Here is an 11,159-nt window from a genome sequence, read left to right on the forward strand (position 1 = left end):
TGCTGTATTGCTCCATTGTCTGTATACATTAGTGCAAAGCACGCTGTGAGGCCCTCCAGGCTCAGTTGGCTAAAGGGCATGATACAAATTATTATTGACAAGTTGCAAAATGTTATTAATGGCTAGACACACAGATTTTTTGATACAGGGATCTGAAATGAGCTGGGAAATGCCTTCACACCGCAATGGCAGCAAACTGTTAGTGCAAAATGAAACTCACCGATGGTCAGCACGTGGATGACCGGTGTTAGAAGCTTGCGATCTTTCCCACGCCGCTTCAAGGAGTCAAAACAACTTCTGCATCAGTCACAGGATCCTAAAAAGTTGCACCACACATAGTTGTTTTAAATACGGTTGCATTTGACACAAACTAACAATACACACGACAGTTCACCCGGCACCTTCATCAATCCGGCAATTCTGCATGCACCGATGTTTGTTGATGCAACTGAGGCAGAAATGAAACATATGCGTCATACAAGTCTTGATTTTTGAAATCATTGAGCTACATCAAGATTTATTTATTAGATTTTATTGAAGCAAGAGCAATAACGCTGGAATGAAGAGCAAATTGAAATTGATTACTCGTGGTTACATAAAATATTGCTTAGTGTGCGGTCAAATTGCTGGTTGCGCTAGTATGCCAATTGCTGTAGCTCAATCCCATTTCTCCCTGCATGTGGCTCAAATGTGACCATGCTGTTCCGAAGGGTTCGGAAGCGTTTTACCTTGGTATCTTGTGTACGTTTGTCTTCGATTAGTCTGACAACGGTTGAGATATCAAGGCAATTTGCAGAAGAAAGAAGATCAGCTGAAATCATGATGGCAAGTTTGCATGGAACGTTTGGCTATGACGTCATATATAGCTGTGTCCGATCGGGCATTCAGGCTCTTCTCGAACAGATCCTGTTGCTGACGTATGCGGCGCGCAAATCAGCAGGTAAACAGGTTAAAACGGAATTTTGTGTCGGTGTTTTGGCGGTGTCTTGATAAACACAAGGCTTTAAACAAACTTAAGGCAAATCGCAGGTGAATATTATCTATTGGTGCTTTCCTTTGATTATGTTCTGGCTACCAAAGGGTAAATAAGCCATTTCCCGTCCTTCTGAATTGTGATCATGCTGGCGGGACTCGAACCATGAATGGAATTCAGTGAAGAGCCCCCCCCCCCCCCCCCAACTTCTAATGGCTCGTTTGTGACACATGCTCCGGCTTTCTGTTATTTTAAATGAGATTTTATTTGTACCATTTTTAAGTAGTGCCAGTTGAATCTGTTAACATGACTTCAATTAGCATCACCTCTTTTATGTCTAGCCTAGACTGCAAAAATCCTTGTTAAACTGGACATGTGTGGTGTACTGGAAAAATTTTGCTCAAAATCTCTAGATGTGTTTTTCAGAAATCAAATTGCTGCAAGTTTGTTTTCGCATTAATTTTACAATTATCAGGGTATTAAGAGCCAATGTTAGGAATTAAGCCCAGCACATGTTTTGTCCAGTTCAGCACATCATTACCTGGGTGTTGAAAGCACTGGGTATTGTGTTTGCAGGCCAAGACATCCAGTCTGCAGAATGTGAAAGATTTTGATGAGATGTCTTGTGAGCAGAGGTGGGGTGCAGCTTCCTTTTTGAGGGCAGGGTACCAAATTGCGGCAGAATTAATTGGAGAGAAATATTGTGTTTGATAATGTTTCCTGGGAGAGCAGTGCACATAGAGTTTGTCATAGTGTTGTCTATGATAAGGCTCAGCCAAATCTACTTGAAAAAGGATGGTGTATTGTCCTATTTTGGGTAGGAATCTGTCTGTCCCAAGTAATTTGTTGGCATAGTTGCCATTGTTTGCAGACTAGCTGGTCAGCTGGCAGGAAATTACTGAACATTCATACTTGATCATTTGACAGATCAAAATAATTTGCACACTGATTAGGAATATTTCTTTATTTCAACAAAAACTCCATATTGTATGTTATTGCTATGCCATATCATTGTTTATTGCTCAGGACAGTGTCATGCCCTGGACCCAGACATAGCATGAAAGCATAATATGCAGCTACATGTATACTGTTTGCCTGTCAGTCAACACTGTTCTCTCAAGGATCAAAATGTCAGCAAATATTGTGCACTTTTTGCACAGGTTTGATTCATTTATCAGCATTCATCTTGTGACAACATTATTTCATGAATGATAAACCATGTGATAAACCTGGTTGTTGCTTCCCATCATATTGCCAGTTTTCCAAGATATAGAAGGTACTTTATGAAGTATAACAGCACAGGTTCTGAAAGATGTCAAGATCAGGTTGCATATTATTTGTTTTGTAAATGTGGAATCAATAGGTAAGAAATTATTGATATTTTCAAGAATGAATGTAGTGTCCTAATGGATGTGAACTAAGCTAAAAAATATTTTTCTGAAGGTACTGCTAAGTTGAGATTAATGTTTTGTTGTGTGTGAGCTCTGATAATGCTGCATCTTTCTGTACACATTTGCATTTATTTTTAATTTCTTTCAGTTTTGTTTGAATCTTAATTAGCTACTACTGACTGACAAGAGTTGTACTGCTGCTCAAGGAGTAATGTTGATCAAATTTGATTTGGCCCAATTTTTTGTCAAGATTGGTTTGATTTATTTTGAGTTCAATAAAACATGTGCAGTTTTTAGGTGTTCAAGTGCTCATGCAGCATGACACACTAGATATTCAATGGAGTTATTAAGTCTCCCTTTCCATTAATAATATGCATGTTGGTAGATAGTGAGATTTGGTTTGACTGTGATATGCCTTGTTATGTGGGTTTAGATTGAACTCTAAAACAAAATATGAACCCTTTTATTCTATCCCTATGGTCAAAATTGTGTGACCTTAATGTCTATGGCTGAAGTCATTCCAAAGTGTACATTACTACACAACTAAAAGATGTATGTGTCTTGTAAGGAAGCGAGTTGTAAGGAGACAAATTATCAATCAATTGAATAAGATGTGTTCCCTTTAAGCATGCTGTGGGCTGGAAAACATCTTTGGTGAGCTGTGGGTTAAAACAACTAAAGATACTCAAAAATAAATATATCAGATTCAAAGTCATGGTTCTTTTATTGTTGAAACTATGTTGAAGCTGGTATGCTATTATAATAACTGTTATGCTGTTATTATAATCTATGGTTAGCAGCTGCCTTCTGACCCACCAGTCAGGATTGGTTTGAGTCATGGTTTAAGTTACTTTAGGCACTTGCTATTTGCCTTGACTGGGATGGCTTGGTGCCAGTGGCAGCTGTAGTGCCAAAGATCAGGTGACTGCCAGCAGGCAGATCATGCAAAGTGTTGTGGCACATTCACCTTTTGTCACAAAATCCTGCTGTTGGCATGGGCTTTCATGATCAGATGGTTGGTGTGAGGGCTCATGCAGCAAGCACTGCTTGGCAGAGCTCTGATCTGATCCCAGAAATCAGTGGTTGGCAGGCATGTCAGCGACTCAGCTTGTTGCTTGCTCAGCTGGCTGAGGGTCCTTATGCTGACCTGTAAGCATGCAGATGTGGGGCCGCTGACCTGACCTGACCTGATTCCGCAGGCGCGCCAGCGTGGCATGGCCCGGCCGGCCGAGGCGGACGACATCAACTTCGTCGAGCTGGAGCGGGAGTTGCGCTCAGCCATCGAGCAGGACGAGCGGCGCGCCCTCCAGAACGATGCCAAACTGCGCGCCGTCCAGCAGAGGGTCGGCTCTTATGACGAATTCAGGTGCGCTGTGCCGAGGCTGAAACATGGGCAGAGGGGCTGCGCTCTGTGCTGAGGCTTAGGCAGGGGCAGAGGGTGGCTTTGCACTGTGCTGTGGCTGAAGCATGGGCAGAGGGGCGGGGGGGGGGGCTGTGCACTGTGCTGAAGGTGAAACATGGGCAGAAGGGGGGGGGAGGGAGGGGGGAGGTACTTTCTGCTATGCCGAGGCCGAGACGCGGGCATAGGATGGCTGTGCGTCTTACCGAGGCTGAAGCACGAGGATATAGGGTGGCTGTGTGCTGTGCCTAGGGTGAGATATGTGCGGAAAGGGGAGGGGGCTGTGCGCTTTGCAAAGACTTAAACACGGGCAGAGGGGGGGGGGGTGACTGTGCACGCGGTCTGTGCCACGTTCGACCGCGGCGAGCAGGGATGCGTCGGATCGGGAAGGCCAAAGTACGGAGCTGCATTGGGACTTGCGAATTCTGCAGTCAGTTTGAGATGCATGCTGTGTGGAGTGTGCCTCGTGATAGCCAAGTAAACATTCCATCGAACTATAGCATGTCATGCATTGCACACTTTGCGGTCTGGACGGCGGTCTAGCTTTGTATACTGCGCCAGGAAATCGCTGATGTTGAAACATTCGGACCCCGGGGGACAGAGGTAGTTTGTTGTTTGCCTACTTTAAACAAAGAGATTGCTGCTTTTTGTATTCAATGGAAATTCGGCAAGTCTTCTTTGCTTTCATTGAATGGTGTTGTCGAGTTCAGACAGGACTGGGGCTCTCCGGTCCAGTGCCGGAGCTGTGTGTCTAGAATGCTGTTAGCTAGCATGACTTCGAGTTGTCTGCCCTGCTCGGTGGGGGCGGATAAGCTGACATTTGACCTTTGAGCAGATGATTTTGGAGATTGTTGGCGCACCTGTTTGCCAGCGGGGCTGGAGTCAGAGGTGGGCCGTCGTTTTAACAAACTCCGGCTGTTCGCTGTCCAGGGAGCGAGGGACGGGAGCGGAGCGGTGCAGTCTGCTCGGGTGACGTTGGCAGTATTTCGGGGTGGTCGCTGCTGATGATAGCTTTCTGGGATCGATTTGTGTTCCAGTTTTAAAGGGCATGGTATGGGAGCATTTAACCGCAGGAGTTGAAATAGCAATGCCATTTAGTGAAAGAAACTCCTTACCAACTAACAAACAGTTGTCCGTTTGATATTGCAATTTTATATTATACTGAGCTCGGTACCAGTTACGTGTCTGTTCAAGGCCATCTAACACAATTCAACATTCAAGTGAGAAAAACATGAATATGAAATAAGGAGATGGAGTCCCCAATTAGTATTATACGTGCGAATATCCCACCTGCGGCAAAACAAAAACAAAAAAATTGTGGTGCAGTCTGACAGGCGAGTGATGGAATGGGCCAGCAATGCCCTGGTGAGATTTGCTGCAGGGGACCGTATTGATACCAGCTCTGTGCCTGCGTGAACGTTGTGAGAGCTGGTGACATTCTGACTGGCAACTTTTCTGGGCGCCGGCAGGAAGCTGTTGAGTGTTGACCGCACTCCGAGTGCTGACAGCGACGTGATGAGAGTTGGTGCCGGTGAGGGCCACCGCGGGCAGCTGAGGGCGGCTGGTGGCAGTGTGCCTGACGTGTGTCCGCCGGCGCCGGCAGGGGCCGGTGAGGGCCACCGCGGGCAGCTGAGGGCGGCTGGTGGCAGTGCGCCTGACGTGTGTCCGCCGGCGCCGGCAGGGGCCGGTGTGGGCCACCGCGGGCAGCTGAGGCGGCTGGTGGCAGTGTGCCTGACGTGTGTCCGCCGGCGCCGGCAGGGGCCAGTGTGGGCCGCCGCGGGCAGCTGGTGACGGCTGGTGACAGTGTGCCTGACGTGTGTCCGCCGGCGCCGGCAGGGGCCAGTGTGGGCCACCGCGGGCAGCTGAGGGCGGCTGGTGGCAGTGTGCCTGACGTGTGTCCGCCGGCGCCGGCAGGGGCCAGTGTGGGCCACCGCGGGCAGCTGAGGGCGGCTGGTGGCAGTGTGCCTGACGTGTGTCCGCCGGCGCCGGCAGGGGCCAGTGTGGGCCACCGCGGGCAGCTGAGGCGGCTGGTGGCAGTGTGTCTGACGTGTGTCCGCCGGCGCCGGCAGGGGCCAGTGTGGGCCACCGCGGGCAGCTGAGGGCGGCTGGTGGCAGTGTGCCTGACGTGTGTCCGCCGGCGCCGGCAGGGGCCAGTGTGGGCCACCGCGAGCAGCTGAGGCGGCTGGTGGCAGTGTGCCTGACGTGTGTCCGCCGGCGCCGGCAGGGGCCGGTGTGGGCCACCGCGGGCAGCTGAGGGCGGCTGGTGACAGTGTGCCTGACGTGTGTCCGCCGGCGCCGGCAGGGGCCAGTGTGGGCCGCCGCGGGCAGCTGGTGACGGCTGGTGACAGTGTGCCTGACGTGTGTCCGCCGGCGCCGGCAGGGGCCAGTGTGGGCTGCCGCGGGCAGCTGGGGCGGCTGGTGGCAGCGTGCCTGACGTGTGTCCGCCGGCGCCGGTAGGGGCCAGTGTGGGCCGCCGAGGGCAGTTGGGGGCGGCTGGTGACGGCGTGCCTGACGTGTGTCCGGCAGGGAGCTGGTGAAGGCGGCACACCTGCGGCCGCTGGGGCGACGCGACACGCTGGCGGCAGCCGCCGACCGCGGCCCCGTCTGGAACAGTTTGACCACCGCGGGCGGCCGGCCCCGCGGCCCTGACGCCGCCGCCGTCGCCGCCGCCGTCGTCCGGCCGCCAGCCACCTACATGAACCAGGTGCGCTGGCTGGTGTGCGGGCCGCTGGCCCTCCGGTTCGGCCGCGTGACCGGACAGCTGGTCCGGGACTGCCTGGCGGCGCGGAACTGGCCGACCGGCGTGGCCGGACGCAGTCGCCATGTCGGCTTGTCGGGACTTTAGTTTATGACTTCGTGTGTAATGCACTGCTTTCACCAGTTCGCTGTCAGTCAGTATTCGCGAGCGGGTTCCTTCTATGTAAAGTATTTTGGCTCAGAGGTAGCCCAGCGACCCTTTGTGCAGATGTTTGCACTGCTGCTTGACTGGTATTGATCGATGCGTAGGACCTGTGCCATCGTCTTTGCCTTTTATCACTATTTAGGTCGACTGGCTTTTCGTGCTGGTTTGGCCGTTCCCGTCTCGTCGGCTTGTCGTACTGACCTACGTTCAGATCAGCTGCGTACTTCCGAGCGCTGATGCGAGACGCGATGGTCTGGTTCATGCAGCCGCTGGCACGCGGCAGCGGCGGCGGCGGTGGCGGCGGCGCCCGGCTGCCGGCCACGCTGCAGGAGCTGAGCCGCGAGTGGCGCCGCCTGGAGGTGAGCGGTCGGCTGGCTCTGCTGCGCGCCATGGGCGCCGCCGCGCTCGGCCACGTGCTGCGCGCCGAGATCCCCGCCGGTCTGCTCGGCGAGGTGCTGCACACGCTGCTGGCCTTCACGCCCACCACGGCCGAGGTGGTGCTGGTCGTCCAGCTGCTGCAGGCCATGTCGGAGGCCAAGAGGTGCGCGCCGCCGGCCGGTCGGCCACACTATCCCGCCTGGAGGGGCGGGAGGGGAGGGGGGGGGGGGCGTGCACTGCACGCAGAAGGCAGGTGCGTGGGGAGAGGTGCTGCAGTGGACAGTGTCGCTGAAGTTCATCACGTTTGCATTGTGAACCTGTGGTAGATCATTTGGTGGGTCTGCATGCGTTGGGTGGGTGACAGTGTTAGTGTTAGAGAGAAGGGCTGTCACCGATTGTGTTGAAGCGAAATTGGGCGGGGCGTGTTTTGGCCTGGTTTAGGGGCAAGGCGGTTTGGGCGGTATCGGTGTAACCTCGACTGCATGCGAGTGGTAGAGCTGTGGCGTTTGGATCTGGGCCAAGGCCATTAAACGAATGATAAGGGCTGGCATACATAGAGCATGTGTAGGTCTGCCGGCGCTGGAAGTGGACGCCACAAAGCTCCGCAGGCCTATATAAGGCGCCGGGAGGGTAGGACGCCCTGCTGGGAATTGTTTGCGCTCTTCCTGTAGACGAGCGAGTTTTTGTATCTGCTGGTCAAGATTGTGAGGCGTACCAAAGCGACAAGAACTCGTGTTTTAGGTGTTACAGTCTTTGCGATCTCAAAGCGTCTCGCCTCGTGCCCCGATCTTCTGAACGTATGGTTACAGCGGAGGCATCTGGATTGATATATAATGGTAGATTTGGCATTTAGAGATGCTGGCGCTGCTCGAATGTATCATGGCGTGCCTACAACGGCAGGCCTTCGTTTCGGCTAGTACGGGCTATGGCTCATTTCTTTTTTATCGCTCTTGCACTTTCAAATAGATAGGGTTTGATGTGTCATGGTGGACCTTGTAATGTGCCCTGTGATTTGCCACTTTGTGGTTTTATAATTTGTTGTGCATCTCTAAGCGAACGTGTTGTATAAAGTCGGATGCCTTTGTTATGTCGCATTGCATTTTCATTAGCCAAATTGTCTTACAAAAATGGCGCCCCCTCGATAGAGCTCACAGCTGCTGTCACTCATCGGCCAGATTTCTGCTCAATGTCAACAATATGAGACACGCTGTGTCCATGCCTTTTGCAGGTTTAACTTAAGTCTACAGTTCCTGTCATCACAAGAGAAGAAGACTTGTGAGCAGCTGATGGAGAAGCTATTGTATAGTTTAGAAGTAAGTTTTAGCGAGTGGAGCCACGGTTTTACGGTGCACGATTTGATATCTGAGTCCACCCGCCCCGAAGGTGCCTCAAAGGCTCGCGTTTTGCAGCGCTGGCTACATGAACCGGTCTCGGCCGCTGTTTGTCTCCGCCGTTTCACGTCGCCAGATCTGGGTGCATCATGCAGTGCGTAGAATCTACACACTGCATCCGGCATCTGACTTCAGGGCAATCTTATTGCCCTGCAGTCAGATGAATGGAATAGCCTATGGAATATGTGGTGGTCCGGAATAATCATTGTGTTCGGCATTGTACTGGGTAGCGGGACCGGCAATTTGCTGGCCTTGTCTGCTTGTTTTACTCGCTGCCTATGGCTGCGCTGTCCACGTAGCTGACGGTGTCTGGCACGTCTCTCCCGCCCGCCCAGGGTCGCCAGCAGGACCTGGCCGACGTCGGCATCACCGAGTGGACGATAAAGGAGCTGAGAATCAAGTACAAGGTGTAGTAACGCCCGACGTCCGCTGACGGCGGACGGCCGGCGCCGGCCCGGTGCCAACCGGGGGTACAAAGGACTGCCGTGCCGCCGCGTCGCCCCGGGCGGCCGCTCCGTGGGCCGCGGGGTGGCACCGGCCGCTCAGGGACGCCCCCCTGACCTCGGCTCTGTGCGGACGCGCGGACGTGTGTCGCGGTCTGAGCAGGTGTCGGGTGATAGACTGGCGAGCTCGCGCCGCGCCGGGCGCTGGGTGCCGCTGCCGCCGGGTCCGGTCCGTGATTCTGCGCAGTATGCCCCGCCAGAAGGGAGGACGGGCCCGTGGAGCGGCTCGTAGTGGCCCTGCGGACGGACGGGCGATGGACGGGCGAGTGCGTGGCGCTGGAGTGCAGTTTGGACGGCGACTCCGAGCGACGACGAGGCCGCCAAGGTATTGATGCAGGTTTCAGGGGCGTTGTCGCATACACATATCAGTGACGTGGGCTTCGGAACGCGTTGGCGGCCAAGGAGCCGCGCGGCGTCGCGTGGAAGGCAGCATTGCGGGACTGACCAATGCGACTGCGTTTGTGCGAGGCGGACTAGATTTCAGCATTAACACCCCATCGTTTCACCTTGCTCGTTCCATCGCTCGTAGGCTGCCAACAACTGGAACCTGGTTGCATACTTGCGCAAAATGAGGAGTTGCTGCCATGAGTCAAGGCAGGCCGCGCCCATGTGGAAGAGAGCCAGCTGGCGTGCGGCTTGGCCCGCGCGTGCTGGTGCGTGCCCCCGTATGGCCCCGCGCATTCCAAGGAGTTGGGCTCTCGACTGCCACCGTCGGCTCCGTCCCGAACAGCTGCTGCGCCCCGGCGCGGGTGCGCCTGGTGGCGGTGTCCTGTGATACGTCATCGGTGCGTAGCAGGTGTGTGCTGTAAAACCCTGTGTCAAATAAACTGCCCCGTTTGCGAGCGGGTCGTGGAGTCTCGAGACATCGTGGTGTGCGACGCGATGCCTGTGGCGATGTCGGTGGCAATGGGGCAGTGGCGTACTTGGGGCAGGTGTACCCCCCCCCCCGCCACCCACCCAGCTCGGGAAATGGAGCATAGACTTAATGATATTGTGAAAAGGAACGACATACATGGCAGCTTTGCCTCTCCGACTACCTTCGAAGGGTTTTTTCTGCTACTGCAGCAATGCACATTCTAACGCGAGTTGACTGAGAGTACCACACTGCATCGCGGAAACGCGATAAAACATATGTGCATGCACGCCAGCGCATTGTCCTGTCTTAACAGCTAGCCGCTGGAGTGATACCTGTACATCTGGGTGACATGAAACTGGTTCGCCTTGCGTGCGCCACCGCGGTGCGGGGCCGTGAAAGTCAATTGGTCAGAAGCCACCTGTAGGTTTCCAGCTCCGGATCCTGGCTGCGACACAGTCTGGGAGCTAACAGGACCACAAATATGGTTCGCGACGTTTATTGTGAAATCGAAAAGGTTTTGCTGCCGCATGGCTACTTGAAACCTTTTCTTGGAGCGTCACCGGTACTATGGCGCTCAGCAAGCCAACCGGCGCCGTGGCGATAACTGGCGGGTGAATGAACCATAGGTGGGAATTGCGGTGGCATACTCATTCCTTACTGCCGTGGAAGCCAGGGGTGCCATTTTCTGTAAATTATTGGGAGGGGCCGAACCGAAGGTCCGACAAGCTGCTCCCCTTTTTTCACCGAATTTGGCCTACTTAATTTTGATCTAACGCAATAAATTTGTCATAAATTACGCGTTATATCTCAGGCATGAGTATTTAATTCAAGCAGTATAGAAGTCATGCAGGGCTGGATCCAGGGAGCAGGCACTGGACGCGCGCGTCTCTTCTGATCAGCACGTGGAGGCGCCCCTTTAGAGACCACTTGACGGCGCCGATGGTGCTTTTCTATAGCGGTCATGGGAGGCGGCACGCGTTTTGGCTGTTGGGAACGGGGACGGAGCTAGCCATGAATGACTTTTCATTTCCGTATTCCGGAGCTTTCACTTGAACCATGACTTTTTGTTATGGGAGTGGTACAAGACGCCACTACGCGGAAAGATCAAAGACGGTCTTTGTGTTGTAATCGTCTTTTACCGAGGTTTTTGTAGTATTTTAGCGGAACACTGGGGGCCAAGCCAACATTGGGGGCGGGGGGGGGGGGGGCAACTAAATATTGGAGGCCAGGCCCCTCACAAAGAATGCGAATCGACACCCGTGGTACCAACGGCTAGCAGGTCCCCATACTCGGCAGACCAGTGCCGTTTGTTCCTCGTTAAAGCCTGAAACATCCGCAGGTGCGCCACAAAACGGACGTGTTTCGT

At 53.6% G+C, this 11,159-nt stretch overlaps 1 protein-coding gene across 1 annotated transcript; it reads left to right on the forward strand.

The window, feature by feature from the left end:
- The first annotated feature begins 939 nt into the window (after positions 1 to 939).
- Positions 940 to 9,798, forward strand: LOC119105440 (coiled-coil domain-containing protein 103). The gene is made up of 7 exons (XM_037228903.1): positions 940 to 1,029; positions 3,564 to 3,730; positions 6,290 to 6,393; positions 6,451 to 6,587; positions 7,043 to 7,206; positions 8,272 to 8,356; positions 8,770 to 9,798. The coding sequence occupies exons 2-7, from the start codon at positions 3,579 to 3,581 to the stop codon at positions 8,845 to 8,847; spliced, it is 720 nt and encodes a 239-aa protein (XP_037084798.1). The 5' UTR covers positions 940 to 1,029; positions 3,564 to 3,578; the 3' UTR covers positions 8,848 to 9,798.
- Positions 9,799 to 11,159: the final 1,361 nt, after the last annotated feature.

The sequence above is a fragment of the Pollicipes pollicipes genome, unplaced genomic scaffold (assembly GCF_011947565.3).
Source record: "Pollicipes pollicipes isolate AB1234 unplaced genomic scaffold, Ppol_2.1 Scaffold_6138;HRSCAF=7277_pilon_pilon_pilon, whole genome shotgun sequence".
NCBI classification, from domain to species: Eukaryota; Metazoa; Arthropoda; class Thecostraca; order Pollicipedomorpha; family Pollicipedidae; genus Pollicipes; species Pollicipes pollicipes.

What these genes read in the sequence shown, in the direction of transcription:
- LOC119105440 (XM_037228903.1), top strand. Translation starts at nt 3,579, where the DNA reads ATGGCCCGGCCGGCCGAGGCGGACGACATCAACTTCGTCGAGCTGGAG. An exon ending in GGCTCTTATGACGAATTCAG is followed by an intron (nt 3,731 to 6,289) that starts GTGCGCTGTGCC and finishes TGTGTCCGGCAG; the next exon opens with GGAGCTGGTGAAGGCGGCAC. An exon ending in TGGCCGGACGCAGTCGCCAT is followed by an intron (nt 6,588 to 7,042) that starts GTCGGCTTGTCG and finishes GGTCGGCTGGCT; the next exon opens with CTGCTGCGCGCCATGGGCGC.